The sequence below is a fragment of the Mesocricetus auratus genome, unplaced genomic scaffold (assembly GCF_017639785.1).
Source record: "Mesocricetus auratus isolate SY011 unplaced genomic scaffold, BCM_Maur_2.0 Super-Scaffold_100048, whole genome shotgun sequence".
Lineage (NCBI taxonomy): Eukaryota > Metazoa > Chordata > Mammalia > Rodentia > Cricetidae > Mesocricetus > Mesocricetus auratus.
The window spans coordinates 3,523,903-3,551,639 of NW_024429225.1; the positions used below are offsets into that span (position 1 = coordinate 3,523,903).

The window sequence follows — 27,737 nt, forward strand, 5'->3', positions numbered from 1 at the left end:
AACCCTGTCACATGGCACTTTCCTTAAGTTACATCAGATACTTTATACCAAAACATCCATCTTTTAAAAAAGAAAAACAAAAGTTCTGTTCTCTCGCTCCTTAACTAAAGGCCTCTGTCTGGTAATGAACAATCTGACTAATTTTCTCACCCTTCTTGAGACTGGGCACGATGACCCACACACTAGCAGAGGCCTCTTCAGTCAGCACTGCACTGTGCTCTCTCACGGCAGAAGGATCAGGGTTCCCAAAGACTCCTCTGAGGAACTAGCCTTCATGAAGACAAACCTAATCACATCCTGAGCTCCCAAGAACCCTTCCTTCGCTTGAGATTAGGATTCAATACAGAATGGGGGGGGGGACGACACAGCCTTCCACCCTAGTCCTCCAAAGGTCATTCAAAACATCCTCACTCTTTAGCAATAGCCCCAAATATCTTAACCAGTCGAACCAACAACTCAAAAAATCTAACATCCAGCTGGACTTGGTGGTGCACGCCTTTAATCCCAGCTTGGGAGGCAGAGGCAATTGGATCTCCTTGAGTTCAAGGCTAGGCCAGCCTGGTCTACAAATAAAGTTCCAGGACAGGTTCCAAAACTACAGATAAACCCTGCCTTGAAAAACCAAAATAAATAAGTGAGTAAATAAATAAATACAATCTAATGCACAGACTTTCATCTAAATCAGTGACTGAGAACCATCGCAAAGCAAACTGTCTAGCACCGACCCATAAAACCAAACAGCTCAAGTGCTTCCAAAATACAATGGTGAGCCAGGCACAATTCCACAGGGGAGTAGAACATATGCTAAAAGAAATAAATCATTTCTTAAAACTGTCACTAAGTACAGAACCTCCCACAGCATGTTGAGCCTGAACGTTCCATAGTCTCTCTGACTCGATACCCTGCTTTCAGATAGGCAATGCTGGGAACTGGGCCCCCAAGGATCCAAGTAGCAGCCACTCCCATGGTCTCGCTGGACACAGCCCAAGCTGTAAATCTCAAGCTGGAGTTGTCTACAGAGGTCGTGGGGGCAAGCCGCATCCCTAAAGGCCCATTAAGTTTTGCCCTAATAGGGGCACTCTCCATCGTGGCCCACCTACTGGGTGGGGGTGGGGCCCAAAGTTCTCCAGGGTATACTTGGAAATCTAGGTGAATACAGAATGTCATTCTCTCTCTCCTCTCTTTCTCATACAAAGCACTCAAGCGCTGGAACACACACACACACACACACACACACACACACACACACACACATTCAGGCACTCTGCTCTGCAGGAGCCTGGATCATGCAGCCAAAGTTTAAGATCTCCAGAGAGGTGGCCACTGTGACCTAGACTGCACCTGGGGTAGTCAGAAGTCAACACTGGAATGTGAGGAACAGAACCTTGAAGTCACAGAAGTCACTCAGGGCCTGTGACGGGCAGGGCTGCAAGGAGCTGACATACCTTCGGGCTCACTGTCTTGATGACCAGCACCTGGCATCCATCCACCTACCCCAATCTCTGTATCCAAAGTTCACCTGGCTACACCCTGCGTGCTCTCAACTGAGTATCTCTCCATTTACACCAGCGTCAGTCTGAACTGTGTTCTCTACCCTCCGACCCTTTTCTTTATGACGTCTCCTGTGTAACTTGCTTTTGTCACCGTCAAAGTACTCCAGAGAGAGGCCACATGCATCATCAGCACCTTGCTTAGGTGTTCCCTCTGCTTGGAAAGTGTTTTCTGAGAAGCCCAAGGGCACAAGCACAAACCACCCAGTACCGTCCACTTTAGCCACAGACCACCATCCCTCTAGTTTCCAAACACGGCCCCCCCCCCGAGTCTACGGCTGTCTAAAGGGCCTTTCCCAGCAGCCCGCACCCAGCACTGCTGGGCCCTTGCCCTCAACCGCAAAGCCATCCCCCATTTGCGGTTACTGCTCCCAGGAGCCATTCTCCACCAGCACTCAGGAGGACTGCTAAAACCAACACCTCACCAAGTTCTTTCTCAGAAGTGAAACTCTGCACCCGCAGGCCAGGTGCCTTCTGACCCTCACAGGGTGACAAGGTCACACAGGTCTCAAACCCTCTTTCGTTCAGGGCTCTGCTTCCGTCACCTGAGTGTCCACTGTCTGTCCTTAACACCCAGCACAATCCTGCCCCGCCGTGCACTAGCAAAGACAGTGAGAGGGTCTTTTAAACAGACGGGTCACAAGAAACTGATGAGTGTAGTGCAGCAAAAGATTAAAAGCCACTTAAATTGACCAGAGACTTTCTATGGTGACAGTAATGTTCTGTGATCTTGACAGGATACAAGGGTTACATGGAGATGCAGACACAGATGTGTACATTTCTGTACACAAGAAGGACACTCACAAAGAGCTCGCTTTAATAAAAAGGCGCACACACATCTGGAAGTGAAGACAGGCAGGCAGCGGGAAGCACATCTAGACTCTCAGACCTCGGTAGGCTGCAGAGGGATGCGAGTTTAAGGCCAGCCTGAACCACATGGTAATACTGTCTCAAAAAGCCAAAACTTGGCGGGGAGGAAGGAAAGGGGGAAAGAGAAGAGATGTTTGCTGGCCTCTGACTACTGGATTTTGATTGCCCACACAGACTAGTGCTGGCCTTAGGCACTTATCCTGCCCATCCATTCTAGGACAGTACAAATCAGTGATGTGATGACATAAACCCTTTGTCTGACGCTATGATAGCATACTCCCTCTTCTTTCTACCTGAGTCTCTAATACCTCCATAAAAGAACAATCTGGATGAAATACCTGAGCAGCCAAGTGTAACAACAGCAGTCAACAGTCTGACTGTAACCTCTCAGACTCAATGCTCTCGCTGGTAAGTGATGTTAAAACAAAGGTTAAAGGACTGGAGACACAGCTACACAAGTCTGAGGCCCTGAGTTCAAATCCCCAGAACCCATGCAAAGCTGAGCATAGGGGCACATGTCTATCTCCAGTACCTGGGAGAGGGACGAACCATTGGATCCCATGGACTCACTAGCCAGGCAGGTCTAGATAAAGCAGTGACCCTCAGTTTCAGTGAAACTATCCCAAGGATTAGGGTGGAGAAGTGACTGAGGGAGACACCTTGACATTGAAGTCTGGTCTCCACATCTTCCCATGCAGAAGGGTGCATTAGTGTGTGTGTGCATGAGTGTGTAAATACACACACCCACAGACACAATAAATAAAAAGAAAAGGTAAGAATATGCAGTTGGCACTGCATCATCTGCCCCATTCTCTGGCACAAAGATGCTCACAGTGTCTGCTGGCTGTGTGGGCACACCAGCACACACCTGGAGTCACACTAGACTCACACTGTGCGGGCACACCAGGACAGGCCTGGAATCACAAACTTATATTGTGATTAGGAAGGAAACGGACAAACTGGGATGTGAAGAAAATATTGATGACGGGATGCTCAAGGAGAGTCCTCTGGAGCAGCAACAGAAGATGCAGTTGACAATTGAAAGGTTAAGTAATTTTAATGAACACTGAGAATCACATTCATTTGAATTATTAACTCTGTCCTGGATGATAGAGTAGGCTCGTGTGCTTCAAAATCCCATAAACAACGTAAGTGGGGAAGATAAACCAGACAAGGGCTGACAGAAATCCATTTCCCAATGACCTACAATGCATCCGAGCTGATCTGCTCTTTCTGTTGCTGCTGCCAGAGGACAGCATGCAGATTATGCACTTGCTGAATTTTGCATGTCACAAATGACCTAACAAGGAAGGCATTCACCACACCATAGTCGCTTACCCCAAGTATCTGGTTTAAACAGCTGCAAATTTTGGAAAGTAGCTCTAAATGAGGTATGTTCTCCTACCAACAAATATTAAGACAACAGTAAAGTCCAATGGAATTCCAATACTGTAGAAATTAAACTAGATGAGCATATACTAAGTTTGGGAAATAAAGTAGAAAATGTTTATAAGGTTGTAAATTCTGCATGTTAGTAAAACCAACCTAATAAACATATCCTAAGGAATTCTATCTAATACTACTCATCAACATTTGCCTTATTCATCAGAAAGATGCCACATTACTGATGACTGCTCCAGTGCCTTTAAATTCTATAAGTGAACTAAATGACAAAATATCTTAAAATAAGCTAAATCTCCAATTTCCAGAGAACCATAAGAAGTAAAAGCTGCTTCCTAGACCCAAAACTGCAAGACGTGGGTGAGAAGCATCCAAAGTAGAAACAGGTTATACAAATGTTCCTTAGTTAAGACTTGTTATGCAATGATACACATTAAGGCGGATTTCTTATGCCCACCATTGTTTCTTAGTAACATCAGAACACAAGAAGACTTTTTCATTTTCTGCCTATTAACTCTTCTTTTTCCATGTGAAAATAGAAACTAAAACCAAAGCAAGATAGGCAGTAATGTGGACGAGCACTGCCAGGCACAGCTCCGGCCATCAACTACAGGTTTTTCAATTCCTATTTAGATTGACTCCCCCCCTTCCCATCGTATTAGCAGTCAACTGACACAGAGCAATGGCTCTCAACCTGGGGGTCTCCGCCCCTTTCACAGGGGTAGCATACCCAGATATTTCCAATTCTAACAGTAGCAAAATTATAGCTATGAAGGAGCGAAGGAATACTTTATGGTTGGGGTCACCACTACATAAGGAGCTGTAATAAAGGGTTGCAGCATTAGGAAGGTTGAGGACCACTGACATAGAGCCATGAAGGAGGCTACTGCTTAGCATGACTCCTGTAGGTGTCCCTCTTAGTATCACATCCAACTTTGGAACATAACCCTGTGAGACCATTCTCTCATCTTAAACAGTAGTTGATTAACACCAACCTGTCCCACCGCTATATCGGAAGTTTCATGTTAATCACTGATGTTCCAAAGTACTCAAATTTTATTGTAAGGGCCTTAACTGGGCATATTACTATACAATTTCTAATTTCTTTAGAGGTAAAATTTCTGTTCAACAGTACATACAATGAATACTAAATTACCAAGGTTTGGTGAGGAGAAAATAAGATTAATGAGAAATCTTGTCTTAAGAACTTCCAGTCAAATCCAACAGTAAGGGCCTGGGGGTACATCTCAGTGACAGTATTTGTGCAGGAGACCCTGGACTTGAATCTCAGGACATGAACACACACACACACACACACACACACACACACACACACAAACACACACACTATTAACACAATGTCTCCTTTCATCTCCTGTGTTAATTGGCATTCCATCTGCATACTGATGCAAACTCCAGAAAGACATTACCGTCTTCAAGGAGCCAGAGTGATGGCAGGCACAGGTAATTCCAGCACACCAGAGACAGGCAGTCTGCTGAGGGTTCAAGGCTACACTGGGCTGCACAGCAAGTACTGCGACAGAGTGAGACCCTGTCAAAAAACCAGTTACTAAACATATTTGCATATGAAATGCAAATATTTGAAGAGCAAATGGGAAGCAGGAAGAATCTGGGGGGAGGGGACCCTACTATTACAAGAGCCTGTCCACGAGGAAGCAAGGGCAGCTTCTACGAAGGCTTCCTGCCGAAAACCCCAATTTTAAGTATGCTTCGGGTTTTAAGTCCGCTACCTTTTGAACCAGATTCTAGAAGAGGAAAGGATCAAAGGGCTGGTTCTCTGGACTATGCCAATGCCAAGCAGGTTAGTTTGGCACACCACCTTCTATGCAGGTCTTACTACCTCTTGAAAGCCCGGAGAAAAACAACATTCACAAAATCACCTGCTAAAATTTACAACTTCACATTCAAAAGCACCACCGACGAAATTTTAGTTACCTGTCCTGAAAAACAGTCTTCAGATGTGCTATTATATTAAGTTACAGCCCAGTCTTGGGGGGGGGGGGAGCAAAGAAAAGGCTTGTTGCTGAGCTAAAACCACAGAAAACCTCCAATTATCCTTGAAGATGGTGTGTGTGGGGGTTAACACCTGGATAAATTAAATCCTCGGGTCTATTTTTTAAAAAAGAATGTTGAATCAATTCAAACTTCCCCCTCTTTACAAGACAAAGTTCGTTTAAGATCTGCTTACCATGGCCATTCGCTAACAACAACAACAACAACAAAAAACCTAACAAGCAGAGAACACTGGCCAAAAAAAAAAAAGGTAAATAAAGCCAACTGAATGATCAGCACTGCAGTGGGTTCTGCCCCCGCGCACCCCTCCCCAGCAACTGCTGTTATCAAACCATCAAACTGAGTTTAGCTTCCTGAACCGCGCTTACAGTGAACACCCCAACACCCCTCCCCCGCCCCACCCCCAGGATCCCCCCCTCAATTCTCCACTTCTAAACCAAATGTCCTTAAATTGTACTAACGACGCTTCCTGAAGTGAAGTTTAAACACCTGACAATTATTACATCCAAACTGTACGAAGCCGAGACCCCACGATTTCGGTTCAAATCTGCTAGGGACTGAACTTCCTTTTTCTCCCCCGCCGGTCCTCCCAGCCCTTCCGCGCGCCAAGGTCGCCACTCGGGGCCTGCTGTGACATCACGGCCTCTCCGGGCAGAGCCCTGACGTCACAGGGACACGCCGAGCCTCGGAAGCGTGACCTCACCCGCCGCGGGCTCACACGCCGGGGGCCCCGGGGGAGGGTGAAGGAGACGCGCCGCTCACCTGCGCTGGGGACCCCCACCCACCCCCGCCGCCGCCGGAACCCCGCACCCCGCGCCCCGCACGCAGCTCACCCGTCCGCGGCGGCCTAGCCCGGGTCGTCCGCCTCGGGGCCCGGGCACCCGCCGGGCGCACGACCTCGGGGGCCAGGCCGCGCGGACGGCGCCCAGGAGGACGCGGCGGCGGCGGCGGCGGCAACCCCCGGGCGCCGCGACCCCGCGGTCCCCGCCCCCAACGCCCGGCCCCGCCGCGCGGGGAGCAGCGGGAGCCGCCACGGTGTCCGCCCGCCCGCCCGCCCCGCGCCCTCGCCCGGCCCACCTGTGCTGAAGCCCGGCCGGGGCCTGGCCCGGGGCTGCGGCAGCCCGATGCGGCGGCGGCGGCAGGCCTGAGTCGCTCCCCGAGACTGAGGCGGACCAGGAGCTCAGCGCGGTGCGGCGGAGCCCAACGCTCGCCCCGAAACCCATTTGTTTGGCTAAACCGGCGTGACATCACGCGCCGGCCCAATCGACGGTTGCCCGGGGGCGGGGCCGCGGAGCCTGCGTGCGCCAGCGCCCCCTGCCGGCTGCGAAGAGAGGTGGGAGGCGCGGGGAGAAGCGCCTGCGAGCCACCAAGTGGTGGGGGGGGGGCAGCTGGAGCGTGACCCCCCCTACGACAAGGACCCTAGCCCTAGAGCAAGGTTAGAGTGACAAGTGTATTAGCGGCGCGCCTGGGTAGTTGGACACTATTGGATAACCAACGTCCTAATCTTGGTTCTGCCCCCAGCTCCTATGGTTTTATTTCAAGAGTTCAGATTTGTAAAATGAACTACTTGGCAAGCCCAAAGCCCTGGATTTGACCCCTACAACCCACACATTGGGCGTGTTGCTTCACAACCGTAATCCCAGAATTTGGGAAGTGGCTGTAGGTGGATCCGAAGTTCAAGGCCATTCGCAATGGCAACACAAATTTGAGATCAGCACTGACTGCTGCTATTCCAGAGAACTCGGATTTCAATCCCCAGAACCACACGGTGGTTCACAACCAGCTCTAGTTCCAAGGAATCAGATTCTCTTTCCCGGCCTCCACAGACACTTCATGCACGTGGTGCACAGACATATATGCCTGCAAACACCATATACATAAAATTCAAATTTACAAAAAATATTTTAGTGAAATTATGACGGAAGTACCTATCAGAAAGTACATAGACTTTGAGGTTGAACAGCTAGTCTACAGTAGCCTATAGGCTTATCTTGGATAAAAAAGCAAAAAACCAGCTTTCAATATTTATATTTAAGTCAAGAGAATCAATAAACGACCTTTTAATGATTTTTCAAATTACTGGTTTCCATTGAATAATTGTAGCCACATTGGACAGTGTGCTGGCTAGCTTTATGCCAACTTGACACAAGCTAAAGTCATCTAAGAGGGAACCTCAATTAAGAAAATGCCTCCATAAAATCGGGCTATAGGGCCGGGTGTTGGTGGCGCACGCCTTTAATCCCAGCACTCGGGAGGCAGAGGCAGGTGGATTTCTGTGAGTTCGAGGCCAGCCTGGTCTACAGAGCGAGTTCCGGGACAGACTCCAAAGTAATACAGAGAAACCCTGTCTCGAAAAACCAAAAAAAAAAAAAAAAAAAAAAAAAAAAAAAAGATCGGGCTATAGGCAGGCCTGTAAAGCATTTTCTTAGTATTTGACGGTAGAGGGCCCAGCCCATTGGGGTGTTGCCATCCCTGGGCTGTGGTCCTGGGTTCTATAAGAAAGCAGGCTGAGCAACTCATGGGGAGCAAGCCAGTAAGCAGCACCCCTCCATGGCTTCTGCATCTGCTCCTGCCTCCAGGTCTGTGTATGTGTCACATGTGTGGGTTCCTGAAGTAACCAGAGGAAGGTGTCAGAGTCTCTGGATCTGAAGTTAGTTGGTTATGAACCTTGTGGAGCGTTAGCCCAGGGATTGAGCACAGGTTAGTGTGTGAAAGGGCCTGGGTTCAAATCCTATCACCCAAATCAGGAAACTCTGACTTTATCCAGCCCTGGAAGAAAGTAGGGGCTGGAGAGATGGTTCTGCAGTTAAGATCACCCACCAATCCTTGCAGAGGACCTGAATTTGGCTCTGAGCCACATTAGGTGGCTGACAACCACCTGTAACTCCAGTTCTTGGAGATGACACCCTCTTCTGGTCTCTGCAGGTGTCTACATGTACATAAACAACTCTCTCTCTCTCTCTCTCTCTCTCTCTCTCTCTCTCTCTCTCTCTCTCTCTCTCTCTCTCTCTGTCTCTCTCTCTCTGTTGGTTTTTGTTTTGTTTTCCAAGACAAGGTTTCTCTATATTACCATCCTGACTTTCCTGGAACTCACTCCGTAGACCAGGCTGGCCTCACATAGATCCACCTGCCTCTGCCTCCCAAGTGCTGGGATTAAAGATTGCACAGCCCAGATAAAAATTAATTCTCTCTAATTAATGTAAAACTATCCTTGGGAATGCTTGTTGGGAGACTCAGACAGGAGGTTTCAACGTGTTCAAGACCAGCTTGTTCAATATACCACAGTAAAACCCTGACTCAAAGACCTGAAGAGAAGGCTGCTCTTCCCAGGGACCCAGGTTTGAGTCTCAGCACCCACACGGTGGCTCACAACCACCTGTAACAAGTCCCAGGGGATCTGACGCCCTCTTTGGGTATCAGACACACACCTGGTGCACATACATGTAGGCAAAACACCCGTACACATAAACCAATTTTTTAAAACCTTACTCAAACTAGAGAAAAAAGTCTTGTAAAATATGTATATATGACATGTATGTGAAGTCTTAAGTGTCAAAATAGGGCCAGTGAGATGGCTCAGCAGATAAAAATGCCTGACACCCCGAGTTCAAGCCCCAGGACCCACCTGATGGGAGGAGGGAACTGACTCCCAAAAGTTGTCCTCTGACCTCTGTCTACATGTGCGCCATGAATGCTCACACACACATGCTCACACACACATACTCACACACACATACACACACACACACACACACACACACACATTTTTAACTGCCAAGCATGGTGGCACACATCTGTAAACCCCGGATTTGGGGGCTGAGACAGTATGTCGCTAGCATTTCACAGCCACTCTGGGCTACACACTGTGTACCAGGCCTGCTGGCCCGTATCAGTCACCTTCTCTTTGCTGTGATCAAAACCCTTCAGAAAAACAACTTCAGAAAGGAAGGGCTGGAGAAGTGTCTCAGGGTGTGGCGTTGGAACTCTTGCTGCTCTTACAGGACTGGGTTTCATTGCCAGCACTCCCAGGGCAGCTCATGACCCGCTGTGACTGCAGGTTCAGGGACTCTGACACCCTCTTCTGACCTCCAAGGGCACCAGGTACACGTGACACCCAGACACAGATAGGAAATAAAATGAATAAATCTAAAGATCTCTTAATTAAGAAAAGAGAAGGTTAGCCGGGAGGTGGTGGCACACACCTTCAATCCCTGCGCTCGGGAGGCAGAAGCAGGCAGATCTCTGTGAGTTCGAGACCAGCCTGGTCTACAAGAGTGAGTTCCAGGACAGCCTCCAAAGCCACAGAGAAACCCTGTCTCGAAAAACCAAAAAAAAAAAAAAAAAAGAAAGAAAAAGAAAAAATAAAAGAGGTTTACGTTGCTCACGTAAAGCAGAGATGGTACAGTGTCATCAGTGGGGCAGCTGGTTACACGGTGTCCACAGTCAGGAAGCAGACAGAGGTGAATGATGGTACTCAGCATCGTTTCTATATTCGGTCCAGGGCCCAGCACATCCTGGGGTGCTTCCCACATTTAGGATGAGTCTTTCTCGCCTGTTGAAACTGTGTCTTTGGTTGTTTTCGTTGCTAAGCAGCACAAGGCTCTGTATGGATGTGTGTATAAGTTCCAAGGATGGAACTCAGGTCATAAGGCTTTTGAATTAGATTTTTTTTTACCCACTTAGCCATCCCCCTGGATGCACTGTTAAATGCTTAAAACAAAAACAAAGCCCTATTTTTTAACGACAGATATTGCACTGGAGCCCAGGAAGCCAGGCAGACCTTGATGATGATGTGTTATCAGTGAGTAAGCCACTAGCATCGCAGTGCAATGGTATCTTTCTGTGCTTCACAGCATTGGTTCTCTGTGGCTTTGGAGGCTGTCCTGGAACTAGCTTTTGTAGACCAGGCTGGTCTCGAACCCACAGAGATCCACCTGCCTCTGCCTCCCGAGTGCTGGGATTAAAGGCGTGCACCACCAACGCCCGGCTACAGCATCGGTTCTTTAACTCATGGCACTCCGGGTAACAGCATGGTAAGTGGTGGCATGTGCCTGTAAAACATTTGCACTTGTGAGGATGAGGCGGTGGGGGGGGGGGGACTGTCTGCGTTCCAGGTCAACCTGGACTATACAATGAAATCTTCTCCCCAAAACCACGAGCCAAATCAAACAGCTAAACCATATGTAAATGTCTAGCAATACTATCCAGATATAAAGGCAATAAATGTTGGATATTAACAAACTGCAATGCTAGGCATGCATGCCGGTTCTAGCACCGGGAAGGCCAAGGTTCTGGATTGCTACAAATTCCAGGCCAGTCTGGTCTACACAGCAAGATTCTGTCTGAAACAAGCAAGCAAGCAACAAACCAAACAACAAAGTAACCAAGCTATAGGAAGAAGCATTTTGGTGCTTTGAGAACCAAAGCTCAATCCCCAGAACTCATATTTAAAAAAAATAGTGAAGGGGGCTGGAGAGGTGGCTCAGCCAATAAGACCACTGGCTGCTCTTCCTGAGGACCCGGGTTCAAATCCCAGCACCCACGTGGCAGCTCACAACTGTTTGTAACTCCAATTCCAGGGGATCTGACACCTTCACACCAATGCACATATAAGATAATATTTTTAAAAAGTAAAGTGTGGTAGACTGGGACGTAATCCCAGTGTTGAGGAGACAGAGACAGCCAGATCCCCAGGGCTTGCTGGCCAGCCAGGCTATCGCACTTGGCAAGTTCAAAGCCAGAGAGAGACCCTGTTTAAAAAAAGAGAAAAGAAAAGACAGTGAACAGTGCCTAAGAAACAAAACCCACCTTTGTTTGTTATTTGACCTCCACGTGTCTGTGTCCACATAAACATGCACACATATGAATGCATGGAACAGGCATAAAATTATTCTGCCTAGTTGCCTGCCAGAATAGGTCTAAAGTCTAAATCAAAGAAGCCTTGTTGGGAAAACGTTCCCTTGACTTTCTCCATTTGTATAATAGCAAGAAAAGCGTCGAGGGAGCCAGGGCACATAAAGGCACTTGCCCTGCATGGACTCTCAGGAGACAGTGCCACAGGTGAGCGTGGGGGGCGGGGTTTGCAATGATGCAGAGAAACCCTTAGCTGAAAGAGGCAGCAGCAGACAAGGTCTAAGCACATCATATGCAATTTGGGCACCCTATCAGTAACTACAACTGTGTTTTCTCCAGCCAGCAAACACTGCATCAAACTAATACCAGTACAGTGTTTGTCTGGCATGGGCCTTTGTTTCCTTGCTGATCTGTGCTGGGGGGGAGGAACACATCAATTAAGAAAAATCTAAGCCCCTACCACTTTCTATTCAATAATCATATTCCTATCTCCAAAGGGGGTAGGAAACCACCCCACCCCGCAGTCCATTCCATCTTTAGCTTCCTCCTCAAGCTTTTAATGCACACAGGGCTCACTTCCCCCATCTCTAGGGAAAGGAAGCCAAGAAACAGAAGGCAGGCTCCATTAGACCTTGCATCAAGGCCCATCTTTGCTGAAGAACATAGGCCACTCACATAAGCAACACCTTTGCTATCTACTGGGATTGTGTTGTTACTAAGATCAAATAAAAAAGGCAAAAGTGCTTTCTAAAGCCTACGCACAGGGCCAGAGAGATGGCTCAACCAGTAACATGCCTCCCCAGCAAGCAGGAAGAGCCAAGCTCTGCCCCCAGCACCCATGTGAAAGAGTGAGCCCTGACGTTACAAGTTTGTCATCCTAGTGGGGAAGGGGTGGGCCATCAACACCTGAGGGTCTCTGGGGACTTTTTGGCCAGTCGTGCCAGATCATTCAGCTCCGTGTTCAGTGAGAGACCTGGTCACCAAGAGTGAATTGGGGAGGAAGCTGTAAATGTATTTCAGTTTGGTTAAGTATGGGTCTAGTGTTCATCAAGGCCTGGGGCTCAACCTCCAGCACCATTTAAACTGAGCATGGTGGGGCTCACCTGTAGCCCTACCACTCTGGACGGAGGCAGAAGAAGCAGGAGATCAAGGCCAGCCTCAGCTACATAGTAAGTTTGAGCTGGGCTACATGAGACCCTGTCTCAAAAATGTGTGAGCAGGGCCACAGAGATGGCTCCATTAGCAAAGGTGCTTTACTGCCAAGCCTGGTGCTTGAGGAGTTCATTTCCTGGGTACCTGTGGGAGTCCCCATAAGTTGTCCTCTGACCTACATATGTCTTGTGGCATGTATGCCCAAACACATACAATAAATGAAATAAGAGTATTTTAAAGAGTGAGTAAATAAATGGAACCGAATAGGTGGCTCAGCTGGTGAAGGCACCCGCTGTCAAGCCTGCTGATCTGAGTTCCATCCCCATAATGCACCTGTGGGAAGTGGAGAACTGACCCCCGAGCTGTCTTCTGACCCCCACCCACATACCATGGCACGTGCATGCACGCACACACATACACATACACACTAAACGAGTAAATACATATAAATGTTAAAAATATTTAAAGACTGGAGAGATGGCTGAGTTGAGTGGCTAAGCACATTTGTTGCAGAGGACCCAGGTTTGCTTCTTGGCATTTCCATGGTGATAATCTCAGTTGCAGGGCATCCGGTGACACCAAGCAAGTAGTGGTGTACATACATACTGGGGGCACACACACACACACACACACACACACACACACACACACACACACACACGACCATGGTGATGGCCATCTGTAATCAAGCACTCAGGAGGCAGAGGCAGGCATATTATAAGCAAGAGGTCAACCCACACTACATGAGATTCCATCTCAAAAGGAGAGTATTATATTTTTTAAATAATTATATTTTCTTAAATGACCCTTAGGTCAACTTACTTTAGTTCATCCACGCTTTCCTAAAGAACATGTGGATTGATGATTGACACCATCATGGCGAACCTAGTCAAGGCCCTAGGTCTCTGAATGGCTATGACATCACCCTCGGATGATCTCATTGTCGTCAGTGTCCTTAGCCTTTCAACAGCATTCAGAAGATAGCTTTTACGCCACCACCGTGACAACATCAATAGATAACGCACTTCCCGGTACACACGGATGAGATGATTGATTCTGTCTTCTGCTACAGATTCCCTGCAAGAGTCAGGTCACAGACTTCCCATTCTTACCGTGAGAAGTAACATCAGGTCAGATTCCATTAACAGGGACACAGTGCTTTGCAGTCCTGACCCTTCGTGTTTGACTTTTGACTGGAATTCTGGACCTAAGCAGCCATCTTCACGCCTGTGGTTCTTTTTTTTTTTTTTTTTTTTTTTTTTTTTGGTTTTACGAGACAGCGTTTCTCTGTATTGTTTTGGAGGCTGTTGGTGCAGTCCGGCCTCGAACTCACAGAGATCCGCCTGCCTCTGCCTCCCGAGTGCTGGGATTAAAGGCGTGCGCCACCACCACCCGGCCTCCCACCTGTGGTTCTTGTGACAGAAAGTTACCAATCCTCCTGCCTCTGTCTCCCTGTTTACTTGCTTGTTTGTTTGCGTATTTATTTATAAGACACGTTTCTCATTGCAGCTCAGAGTAGCCTGGAATGCAAGGTCCTCCTGCCTCAGCCTACCACAACCCGTGTTTGCAGGGGTGTGGCCCTGTGCTCAACCCCTGGTGGATTCACAGACAGCCTGGGATACCTAAGATGAGACTCCGTCTCTAAACATAAGTATAAAATGATTGAAATGTCTTCTCTAGCAGAGTGTAAATTAAGTGTAGCAGAACAGAAATCAATGAAGTCATTTTGTTAGAGCAATCTCTGCTCACCCTCAAAGCCTGTTTTTATCCCTTAGCCCGGAAGGGTCCTCCCTGAAACTGGTTAGCCACAACACTAGTCTGGGTGTTGGTTTAAGAATCCCCTAAAAGCACCAAAGATGCTGTGATCATCTATGTATTAGGATAAGGGTTTACTTTTACTGAGATTCCCTGTGTCCTATGAGGAGGGCTGGGGGCATGGCTAACTTTCCCCAGCCGTCCTACCTAGTCTCCCAAAAGTATGTTCTTTCACAAAACCCATATAGTTCTTTCACAGCACAAAGCCACTCACTTTGATGTATCATTCCTGTGGCACTAATGGGATGAGTTTTATTCATCATTGTATCATGTGACCAACCCCAAGTTCTGATGCCTAGAAGATATTGGGTAAGCAATGATTGAAGGGGTGCGTTTAAGGATTTTTCCATAAAAACAGCAGAGAGATGTACTAAGAAGCATTTAGCCTCTGCAGTACGAGTGATGGAGTGTTTAAAAATAGATGGGGAGGCGAGAGGCAGCGTCTTGATCCCAAGACTCTTCCTGAAACTTCCCCAGAGGCCCTTACCCAGCGAAGTCAGATGAAAAGAGAAAGTCTGTGAAGCCATAGACTCTGAGGCCCAAAGATGATCAAGCAGAAACACAGAAGTTGGGACTTCTTAGAGCAAAAGGCCGAAGAGATATGGCTAGAAAATCAAGAGCTAAGATAACAATGTTGACGTAGGAGTTAAGGTAAAAATCATGAAGTGAGACCGCAACCTTATCTAGAGCACACAAGGAATTAAAGCCAGCTTCCTCCTAAGGACAAAAATACAGCAAGCCAAAGCTCTTCACACACGGTCACATTGTCATCATCGTCACCATCATCATCGCCATCATTATCCCCAAGCTCTGTGATTCTTCCGTCTACTCTCAGAAATGTGACCCATCATTATCAGATGTGCTCTTATCCTGGCTCATTCTCCCACTTCCTCCTGTCTTACCTAAAATGTCTCTCCTCAGAGAGCTTTTCCTAACTATCAGTTCTAGTCATTTAGCCTGGCCATTTCCCTTTATTGACACACACCCCCAGTCATAACACATACCCAATACACACTTTCTCTCATTAAAAAACAGTTGAATCTAGGAGGAAAGTGTTAATCCCCAGCAGATGACTAATAAAAGTAAAAAGATGAGAGAGCCGTGGCTGTCAGAAAGACGGCATCAATAAAGGTAGATCCTGAATTTCTACAAAGGCACACTGGTGGCAGGGACACCTTAATCTCCCAAAGACAGCAGAGCATCCTCAAAGACCGCAGAGCATCCTGAAGTAAGTGGCGTTGTTTTGATGTGCACTACACTTGAGTATGTATTCTCTATCACAAACTGATCACAAAACTATGTATTATCCAGGTGATGGTGGCACACGCCTTTAATCCCAGCACTTGGCCAGGCAGAAGCAGGTGGATCTCTGTGAGTTCAACTCCAGCCTGGTCTACAGGGTGAGTTCCAGGACAGCTTCAAATGCTACACAGAGAAACCCTGTCTCGAAAAAAAAATATGTATACTAGTCACTGAGCATTGATCTGTGGATTGTGACCCTTTGTGATTGGAATGCCACTTTAAGAAGGGTCACCTAAGGCCATCAGAAAACACAGATATTTACATTACAATTCGTAACAGTAGAAAAATTACAATTATGAAGTAGCAACGAAGATCATTTTATGGTTGGGGAACTGTATTAAAGGAAGGGAGGTTAGGAAGTTTGAGGACCACTGATTTAGATAGGCTACCATTAATTGGGAAACTACCGGTAACTGATCTCTGCTAGCCTTTCCAGGCTCCAGGGGCTGTGGGTCTGCACCCACGGAGTGAGTAATAATTGACCTAAGCCGATCACTTTCCTTCCTTAGGAAGATCAATTTCGCTTCCAAAAGACATTCAGCCATTTCTAGAGACCAGTTGTCACAACTTAAGGGCAGACACTGTAGCTATCCAATAAATTCTCCACATTCCACATCACGAAGTACAGTTCCCGACATACACAGTCATACCACCAAAATGCCAATAATAAATCTCCAACTTGAGAAACCATGCACTGAGCTAACCAGTGTCGACCAACCTGCCTGTAAATGGCTGGCTCCAAGTGAGTGAGACTCAAGTCTTGGCGATAAAACACGAAGGAAAGTTTGCTGAGATATTGTTGGAAATGGGACCATGCTTTGTTTTGTTTTGTTCAGAAGGGATCTTGTAGTGTAGCTCTGGCTAGCCTGGTATCACTATGTAGCTCAGTCTATCCACAAATTCCTAATCATCCTTATGGCTCAACCTCCTTACAGGCATACATCTCCATGCTGTGGTGAAAGGATTTTTCTTAACCTTAGAGAAGACTGGTAAAATTGCACCCCACACTTTCCTGCTTGGGGGGAGAGGTAGAAGGGGAGAAGGGGGGAGGGGAGAAGAGTGGGACATAGGACATAGACACGGTTGCAGTGCCACTGTGGGATGAGGTGGTGGTAATTACAACAGTGCCTGTCTGGAGTCTTGGGATCTCAGAGCAGTTAGCAGAGGAAAATTAATGAGGGCAGCCAAGCAGAAGAATGCAAGGTGCCTGCCTCCCTCATGGCACCCACGAAACTGATTAACCAACCCTTGAGACTTCCTGTCATATGAGGTAGTACAGCCTATTATTATTAAGGAATTTATGGGGCTTAGGAAACTCTGTGGCTGAAAGCATCCTAGGGTGTACACTGTGCATTTTTATGTTGTTCAATCTGTTGACTAGAAAACAAGATAAGGGGAGAAAGACTCTGGCCTACTCTTTTGGGAACAAGCTCAGTAGTTACCTAATAATAGAATTTTTTTTATTTTTGTGCTTCCGGAATATTCTTGAATTATATCAGAGGCTAATAAAAATGAGTGATGGGGAGAACCTTTTCTGTTAATGCTTAAGGCAGTGTTCTCTAAATAGACCATGAGGATCTCATGTGCCATTTTGAAATCTTTAAGAAGATGGCATTTCCTAATGATTGCAATTTAATTGGAGGAGCCTTCTTCGTGGGCACGAGACCAGCCAGCCTGCCCCTGCCCTTGTTAAGCACTTACACACCTAATCAGCAGGCACCTGCCACAGCAAGGAGGCGCCGTCTGGCTAAAAGAAACTAGCTACAAAGCTTGCTAAAATGGCCCAGGCCATCGAGGTCTTTGAAAAAGCCAGCAACTCCCGGTGCAGTTTGTGGGCTTGCTGACAGTCTCTCAGCGGCCACAACGTGCTCCTAATGCCAACTCTTGCTTGAAAACACCAACACCACTTCTCAAAAAGCACACACAATAAATGTGATGAAAATTAAAATGAATTTGTGGCTGAGAATGTGCCAAAGGCAGCGTTCAGTCATAAACAAGTCATTCTCCCAATGTGTTGAATACTGAGTAAGAAGGGGAGTGAATGGCAGCCGACTGAGTCCCAGCTGAGCAAAGACAGAGCCAGCACAGCCGATGATCCCGTCCAGTTTCACTCTGTCTTTACGCACTTCCGGGGCCCGGGAGAGGCATCGGCTCCAGGGCCAGGGAGAGGCGTCGACTGCAGAGACATCACCCCTGACCGACTGACCGGGGAGCTTTAGGAGGTGCACACATATCAATGACAGGAGAACAAGGAAGAATTGCTGCCAAGGAGCCAGGGACCTGAGGATAAAGTGGGTTTGGAGACGGGGTGGGGGAGCTCCGCGGCAAAGTTCTAATTTGCTTTGCACCACACTTGCCTGTATGGTGGTGTTTATACCCCCATCCTGGTCAGTTTCAAGTGTTGGAGTTGGGAAGAGAAATCCAGAGTTGGCTCTTGGCAGTTCCTGGGTGCTAGCTCCAGGACACTGATGTGGAAGCTACAACAGAGAGCTAGAAAGTGACATTTTACATCCTTGGGCTTCTCTGTAACATCAGATCCATGACAGGAGGATGAGGGAAGGACCGCTCACACTAGTGACCTCCAGTTCAGGTGGCAAGTGGAACGAAAAGATAATTCTGAGCATCTGCCAGCATGATGAACGCCAGGATAGAGTCTTTGGATTCTCTAGCAGATGGGACTTAAGATGAGGTTGGCAATAAGGGAAGAATCCTTTATCGGAGCCACCCCAACCCTAGGGGCAAAACATACAATTCATACGGCATTCTGGACCCTTGATCTCTGTGACACTGTTGGATAGTCCTTCCTTGTGGATATGTTCCTTACTGAGTAGTCTTGGATCTCTGACCAATTTGAAAGTGAGGAACTTAAGGGTGTTTTCCAAACACCTGAACGTATGCATTTTTCTCTTCTTAAACTATCAAGGTTTTCTCCAGGGGAAAGTACTCTTAACCTGTTGCTATGAATCGAATCTTCCTTTCATAAAGAAATAAACTAGCTTTGATGATGTCTCACCAGTTCTTTTCAACCTCTTTGGAAGGAATCTTGGTTTTGACTTTTTGTTCAACTCTTCACATCTTTCTATCCTTAAGTTTCTATCCGTGATCTTTGTCTCTGTTTGGCAAAGAGTCCACACTGCATTATAGAGTAAATTGCCTCTGAATTGGATTTTTGATGAAATTTCATTTCTTGTCCTTGAAGTTATCCTGAAAGAACTTGGACAGTCTGCCAGAGCTTTGGCCTCTCCCATCCTGGGAGCTCTGTTTTCATTTTGATTCTGGTTTGTGGAAAAGTGAAGTTCTAATACAAAGAGGACTGTCTCGTCAAAAAACACCTCTTTAGGGCAAGGAGATCCAAGGGGAGTAACTCACCCAGGTCCTGTTGATAACAGGAAATGTTTCTGACACTGGAAAAGGAGGCCTGGGTAAAAGAACTGCCTGGCACCTTCCGCTCTCACATTTGGGCAATCTAGATGTTGATCTGGAATCAGATTCATCTCTGAGCTGAAGATGCCTCTTGTTTTCTCTTTCTTATCAACAGTGTCATTCTGCACCAATGGTGCCTCTAGGGGTCAGCTATGCCAGGACTTCCAGGAATATTTCTTTCCATAGTTTTGTTGGCCTTTCCAAACTTTGCCTACAGGCTGTGAGTCCCTGAGGTTGGGGGTGGGTTATCATTCCACAAAGAGAAAGGCGCCCCTTCCTTGACCTCCATCTCCTCCGTCGGGCTCTAACACCGTCTCCCATCTTCATGACCTGCACTCCTTAATGTTTGAGGCTGTCTCTCCAGCCCTCATATAAAATGGGTACCTCTTCCCACGCCCTTTCCACCCTTGCCGGCCCTCCGTTCCCACTCGGCTTTAGATATCTCCATTGTCAATTTATGTCATGCGATGACTGCTGTGGTGTCTATTCCCTCTCTAACTTCCTGGGGGGATCAGAACCCTAAGAACTCCTTCCTTTTATTACCTTCTTCTTGGGACATAGATATAAGGGCTGACGTCATGGGAGGAAGGCAGAAGACACATCAACAGAGCAGAATACAGCAGACTGAAAAATAACCACTGTAGTAACTGGAGTACTTGTTAGGAAATGTCTACTGTGGTCACCGATTTTACCAATTCCTTCCCTCCTACCTGTTAACGTACCGTATACATTTAGTTTATTTTTTCTTCAAAAGCCTTGGCATAAGTAATTCAGCTATAGCGATCCATTTTTTTTCACACTCCATTCAGGCGTCCAATTCCAAATTTCTCACATTGTGTGGTTTTCTTCCAGTCTTTCTCCAAAGGAGTCCAATTTCTCATTTTTTCTTTTGGCTACTTTCACCCACACGCTTGCCTCCACCCACCCCAATTGTTGAGAACTTGTTCCATATGTCCGGAGCATTTCCAGACTCTCTGTCTGTGGGATAAGTTTGTTCAGTCCTCCATTCCATCCTTCAGCTTTGTGCTTTCTTGCGAACACAGCTTTATGCTTTCTAGAAAGTCAGAATTTGCATCCAAAATTCCTTGTGGCGCGGCTGACGTTGCTTGCATTTCTGTCATGCATTTCGAATTCTGTTTTGGTAGCAGTCGTGTGTGTTTTGTCACACCTCCTAAAGACTAAGCCATTCTCATACCGTCGGTCACATTCAGTTTGTTTTGAATGCTCACGTCGTTTCTTCCTTAAGTTCCTGGTCTCAAACCCAAGCGAAGAGCTGGCAAAGCCCTAGTCATTATCCAACGGCACTTCCATTAAAACTGACGCACTTTTCCTAGCCCCCTTTCCTCTCCACCAAAAGGGCCTGAATTTTCACATAGAGTATGTTATTGGAGAATTTTCGCATAGAGTATGTTATTGGAGAATTTTCGCATAGAGTATGTTATTGGAGCCCCTGATGGAATTGGAACCCCTGATGGAGTCTAGCTGCAGCTCATGAATAAGTAGCGATGCTTACCAATGTTAGCCTCTGAGTTGATGATTATATGGTGTAAGAGTTTATTATTTGCTTATTAATTTATTTTGGCATTATCCCCCCAACCCACCCCTCTTCAGACAAGGTCTCACTCTGACACTGGAGATTGGCGCTATCTTACTAGTCTTGTTTAAGACTTTAAAAAAAAGTTTTCTGTAATCTTTCTTTCAAAACCTTCTGTACAACCTTTCTTGTAAACTTCAGCTTTTTTTAATGAATAGGTTATATTTTTAAAGTAATTCTCAGGTTCACAACACAATTAAATGGGGAAGTACAGAGTTCTCATCCAGTGGTGGAGTGTTCGTTACAGGGGTGAGCCTATACTCAGCTATCACGTTCACCTCAAGTTCATCATTTACATCAGAGTTATCACTTGGTGTCATACAGTCTCCAAGTTTGTTCCATTGTGGAAAAGCAATGCAATTTCCACTTGGAATCTGGATCAGTCACCCGTCCTAACACTGTTACTTTCTTGGGCTGTTAGATTAAGGGCATTAGGAACCCAAAGTGGCCAGAGGGAAGTCTGAGTTTCCAGTTCAACGGAATATTTGTTGTGTCTCCTGGCAAGAGGATTCCCCGCTCTGGAACCAAAATTTCTAGGCCAGCAAAACTGAAGGTCATGGGAATAGGAAGCCAACACTTTCCTAGTGAGACACGAGGCATGAGAGTGGAAACTTTACCTTTTCCACCCCTTGACTCCTGAACCCATATAATCTAGCTTTGGGAGAGACAGTACCATGACCTGGAATGCTGAGTCAAAGCACATACCACCTTCTGGAAAACCTGCCCCAGCCCTTCATGCTGCTGCCACCTAAACGGCACTATTAACTGTGCCTTCAAAAGGCCATCGTTCTATCAGGCCAGCTGCTTCGGAATGTTGTGAAACGTGGTAAGACCAATAGATTCCACAACTGTGGCCTCGCTATTGTACTTCTCTGGCTGTGAAGTGAGCTCCTCGGTCAGAAACAACACTGTGTGGAATCCCATGGTAAGGCATTCTGTAAGTCCATGAATGGTAGCTTTGGCAGCAGAATGACCTATAGGAAAAGACAATCCATAACCAGGATAAGTGTCTGCAACAGCAAGGACAAACCATTGTCCTTTCCATGGAAAAAGTGGTTCAGTATGGTCAACCTGCCATCAGGTCGCTGGCTGTTTACCTGGAAAATGGTGCCATATCTGAGGCTCAGTGTTGGTCTCTGCTGTTGGCAGATGTGGCACTCAGCATCAGCTCTAGCTAGGTAGCCTTGGTGGCTTGTTGTCAACCCGTGCATAACCTCTACCTCTGCCACCCTGGCCGCATTGGTCGTGGACCCATTGGGCAATGCTAGAGACGTCTGGGGAAAGAGACTGGCACTAAAGCTACTTCTTTGGTATTCCAGCATATTCTGAAGGCAGCTGAGATATCCAGCCTCATGGACCAAACAGCTACTGGATCATTGGATTTCACACCTGAAAAGTATCAGTTCAGGACCCCCAAGGCCACAAGTTCTCAGCACAAAGGAGATTTATTTGCCCCAGAAGAACAATAGACAGGGAATAAAAGACAAAGACAGGAGATAGAGGACCAAGGAGAAGGGGAAGGGGTCAAGAAAAGGGGGCAGGGGTATTTGTCTCAGGGACAGGGAGACAAAGGACTGCCTTTGGATAGAGGGGAGACAGACAAGGAACATAGGAAAATGACAGTTTATAAAGGTAGGGGGGAATTCCTGCATTAGACAGGATGAGGTGTTTAAATTTAATTGAGCATGTATATTGGGTGAACCAAAAGGTGCTTTTGGTTGTTGAACTTCAATTCTTTCAGAGCTGGACTTTGGTAATCGGCCTCAGGAGGGGTGTCTTGTTAGGGTTTCTACTGCTGTGAAGAAACACGATGACCACGGCTACTGTTATAAAAGAAAAACATTTGAGTGGCTAACATTTTCAGAGGTTCAGTCCATTATCATCATGGTGTAACATGGTAGCATGCATGCAGGCAGACGTGTTGCTGGAGAAGTGGCTGAGAGTCCTACACCTTGACTTGAAGGGAACAGGAAGTGGTCTGAGATACTGGGTATGGCTTGAGCACATATGAGACTTCACAACCTACTTCCACAGTGACACACTTCCTCTTCCAAGGTCATACCTACTCTAACAAAGCCACACCTCCTTATAGTGCCACTCCCTTAGGGGTCTTCTTTTTCAAACCACCACAAGGAGGAAGTGGCAAAATAAGGGAATAGACCTTGGTGGCTGACTTAGGAATGTAATCTAAAGGTTTTTAGTAAGGTAGAGGGAACAGGGGAGGAGGGCAAGGCCTTCCAGGCCACATACTCGAGTGTCCCTTTAATGCTGGTAGACAGCCATTGTTGGAATAATTAGGCGATAGTCTATAAGCCACTGTAATACAGCATGAATGCTATTGGGAGGAAGACCCCTAATATCCTTCTCTAGCTTCCTAATGTCTGTGATAGGCATGAACACCTGCACATATCACACACATACACACCATACACCACACACCACGCACACGCACATACCACAAGACTGAAACAAAAAAGTGTGGGAGACAGCTTACAAATGGGGAGCAAAGAGCCATGATCACCTGACTCATACACATTATCTACAAGGCAACTGCGGTGACTATACAGGTCACCACAGCGTGGGTGCTAAGATTCTAGGGTTTTTGTTTGTTTCAGAATATTACGTAAAAACTCCCACCATATAAAATGGCTGTGATACGCCTCTGCTCTTAGACTCTGAAAAAGTGAAACCCATTACAAAAGCGGCACAGAGCAGACAATTCTAAGTGCCCAAAGGTTGTCCAGTGGATGCAAGTTCATAAAGTGACGCATGCAGTTTATGTATGTATTGCTCACACACCTAGTGGTCCTGGGAAGGCTAAGGGCATGCTTGTTGGGAACTGCAATGAGGTTTGCAGAGTCAGTACGGTGCAGTCCCATTAGAGTAAGGCTGGCTGTTAGAACCCCAGAGTGATACGCATTCTGGGTTTATCCCTGGTCCATCACCTGCCCTTTCTCCATTCTCCTCTGCGCCTTACAAGGATGATACCGAAGGACCTCAAACTCTGACCCCCCTCTTTTCTGTGTCCTTCCATGGGAAATGACTAACAATGAGCATTGCTCCCCACCCCGAAATGGAAAAGTAGAGAAAAGTAAGGAGTCACACCCTGTGTCCCTCTGGTCACATTGTGTTACTCTATGGCCACAGCTATGACCCAGGAGTCTCTTTCCAGCTCTAGTTTCCCAGGTCTCAGTGATATGGCTCCTTTCCTGGTCTCTTCAGGTTGACAGTAGCAGTAGACTTCCAGCTGTCGTTAATCCTGGGTCTTTCCCTGGCCTTTGCTGGATCCCTTATCCTGGACCGTACTTCTGAAAATAGTGTTTCCATTAAACTCTTCAGTCCGACTCAGTAAGTGGGTCATCCATGACAGCCAGAGCCTGACTGTTGCGTTATGTTCATTTCCAGAAGGAAGATAACGCTGTTCTCATTACCAAAAAGTCTCACTACTTGACCTTACCAAGGAGGTCGCATTCACAGTCTGGACAAATGGACAAAAAGGCCTTTTGTGCCACTGGAGATACAGGACGCCTAGGCTTCTTTCGTTATCAACTCCCTAGGTTCTCTCGCTGGGGCCAGACCTTGGTTTTTCTCCCACTCCTTCCCTGGCCCTGGCCTCATTCCCTCCCTTTGAATCTCCCCTTCTCCCGAGTCCCAGGAATGCTAGCTTTTTATGTCAACTACCACTCTTCTGACTTAGTCTGCTTCTTCCCAAAGGGACTAGGATTTTTAACGCTGGAGATCAAAGGAGAAAGAGGAAACAGGGAGGAAGGGAGCATTTGCAGATGGTCTGCCTTTGTGTTGTATAATCGATAGGGTCACCGGATCCCACAGGTCAAGTTAGGCACCGTGGTCTTAGAGTCGGTCCAGTCTCAGAGAAATCACCCACAGTTTCCTTGGGTGATTTCTCCATCACCTACATTTCTCCATCAACTCCACTCTCCTCATGTGGTTTCTGGACAGCTAGCAGCTTCCATGTTTACATGCGACGCCGCATCCTTTCCCGGGGAGAAGGTACCTGTACCAAACCTCCAATTATTTGTGTCAACAGGTAGATCACCAGGAGCACAGAAAGGCCATAGGCTGATTGTCACTAAGGAGCTAACATACTCATTGCTGAGCCAGTTCCTCACACCCTGTTGAAAGTGGAGTGGCCCTATCCCCGGAGGGTAGACCTCTAGATATGAAACATATAATCAGTCTCAATCATCTGTTACAATGACTGATGGTGACAGAAGGCAAGTGAATGCTGGGAATCACAGAAGGGCAATGAATGTGTACATAAGGATGTGCCTGAGTAAGTCAGAATACCAGTGGATCTAACAGAGTAGCTCTCTCTACTAACATCTATAAAGTGATACTACAGGATTGAACCACAGCTCTCTCCATTGTCCTTGGAACCCTCCCCTGATCTTGATGGCATTGCCAGGATACACCCTTCATTGTCAATACCCTGGGCAGATCTCTGCTCCAGGCAGCAGGATGGAGAAGGTAAGAGGAAGAAGGAGCACAGAGGCACGTTGGAAGGAGGGACACCAGCAGCTGTGTTCCTTACTGCCTTTATCACGTGGCCACGCCTGCCTTAGAAGTACATTCAGAAGAGGCCTTTGCCAGGGGTGGCCATTTTCCTGTAAACATTCTACGGCTAGGAAATGAGGGGAAATAAATTTTAGGAACAATATGCATTTTCAGCTGCTCTAAAGAAATGAGACTAGTAGAGGTGATAGAATGATCTCGAGCCTAGAGACACAAGGAGCGACTTATTAATACTTGGGAGAGGAGAGCAGTGATTCATTTCTAATCTAGCAAGCGAGACAAGTATGAGAAGAAAGAAAAAAATCCCAATTTAGAAAATTAAAATAATGAAAAGGGGCCAATACATTATGAGATAAAGAAATGTGTTTGGGTGCTGGGGCGAATGGTTCAGCCCTGTCTAACAGAGAATCAGAGTTCAAGTCACAGCACTGATGTGTCAGCTAACAACCATGTGTAGCTCCACATTCAGGGGGTCCAAATCCCTCTTCTGGCTTCCTCAGGTGCTAGGAACATAGATGATGCACAGACTCAAACACTCATACACATAAATAAAATAAAATAATTCAATATTTTTTTAAAAAAGAACTGTGTCTGCATTCTAATTCTAATAGCTAAGTGACCCTTAACAAGCTACAGTCTTTTTTGTTTGTTTGTTGGCTTTTGGAATCTGTTCTTTTTTTCCAGACAGGGTTTCTCTGTGTAGCCCTGGCTGTCCTGGAACTCGCTCTGTAGACCAGGCTAGCCTTAAACTCAGAGATCTGCCTGCCTCTGCCTCCTGAGTGCTGCGATCAAAGGTGTGTGCCATCACTGCCTAGCTAATAAGCTACATTCTTAGCAAACCTGTGATGTGTCTATTAGGTGAAGATGACAGCAGCAATGCCACAGAGCCAGGAAAAACTGAGATGTTAGCTCTTCAGTGTTTTGGAAACCACGGTACTCATGCAGATAAAAAGCTATGTTTATTATCAGCAACACTTAGAACCATGTAGCAAATACTTTAGGAACCCATTTTTTGAGTTAAGAGTGAGATTTGAGTCTTTGCATTACCTCTTCAAGATTGGTGTCTGTGGCTAATTGAATTTAAATTTCTCTCACTATTTCCCCCTGCTGATCAGATCTCATTTGTCAAGTTTGTATATCCAGAAAGAAGTTGAACAACCATTCTTGGTGCAGTTAGTCTGTAAACAGAGCAGAAGCACCAAGTAAGACGATTCTAGCTACAATACACACAGCATCAATGTCTAGGGTGGAATAAATCTTTTGAAGTTATAATAAATAAAGTTCTTAAGTTCACCTATAAACATTTTTTAATTGTTTTGTTTTTTGAGACAGTGTTTCTCTATAGCTTTGGAGGCTGTCCTGGAACTCTCTCTGTAGACCAGGCTGGCCTCGAACTCACAGAGATCCGCCTGCCTCTGCCTCCCGAGTGCTGGGATTAAAGCGTTTGTCACCACTGCCCAGCCATCTATAAACTTTTACATACAGAGTAGGTATTACTTGAAAATAAAATGATTTACGTTTTGGATAACATGCGTTTTACAAGTTACAATAGCAACAGCAGGTGGGCCGCCTCACTATGGAGACACCATTTCCTCTCCTGGTGTAGCCACAGTGAAGGTGGTTTCTTGGTCTGCAAGTCGATCGTTGGTGGGGAAACGGTTTAGACACAGGGAGCCGATCTGGGGGCATTGTGATCATGGGCACCATCTTTGTCATGGTCAAAGAAGAGAAGGGAGTTCCATTCTCCACAAAGACGACACAGAGATTCAGGAATAAATGCCTGACTTGCTGGGACAGGGTAAGGTCAAAGTGTGCCTGGGACATCTTGTTGAGCAAGACAAAGCACTCAAAGGGTGATGAGGAAGGGCAGGAGCCAGTCTGAAGGTCCCCATCAGCTAAATCTGAGACAGTCGGGGTGCCAACTAGTGATGGCAGCAAGTTGACTCCTGTTGGAATCTGTACTGTGGGCACATGGCAGAGCTCGCCGAAGGCGCTTCTGCTGTCTGGGCTTCTGGACAGCCACACTTTACCTCTCCATTACATGCTTTAGAGACCAGGCTCCCTTGTCCCTTGTCCCACAAATACAAATAAGATTGCCAAATGGGGGTGGGGGAGAGGAGGAGAAGGATCAGCGTGGTGGAATAAAACTGCATTTGCAGAACTTGGAAGGCTGAGGCAGGAGGACCCTGAGTTTAAACTCTGACATACCT

At 46.7% G+C, this 27,737-nt stretch overlaps 1 protein-coding gene across 4 annotated transcripts in view; it reads right to left on the minus strand.

Moving 5' to 3' along the window:
• Window positions 1–7,085, minus strand: part of Fbxo34 (F-box protein 34) — a 67,034-nt gene extending 59,949 nt beyond the window's left edge. Inside the window, exon 1 of one of the 4 annotated variants that reach the window (XM_040735802.1) lies at window positions 6,933–7,085. In XM_040735802.1, the coding sequence (XP_040591736.1) occupies window positions 6,933–7,078 (146 nt within the window). In that variant the 5' untranslated portion in view covers window positions 7,079–7,085. Of the gene's footprint in view, window positions 1–6,344; window positions 6,478–6,932 lie in introns of those variants that run through there. The other 3 variants (XM_040735804.1, XM_040735803.1, XM_040735805.1) reach the window with 3 other exon arrangements.
• Between the last annotated feature and the right edge of the window lie 20,652 nt (window positions 7,086–27,737).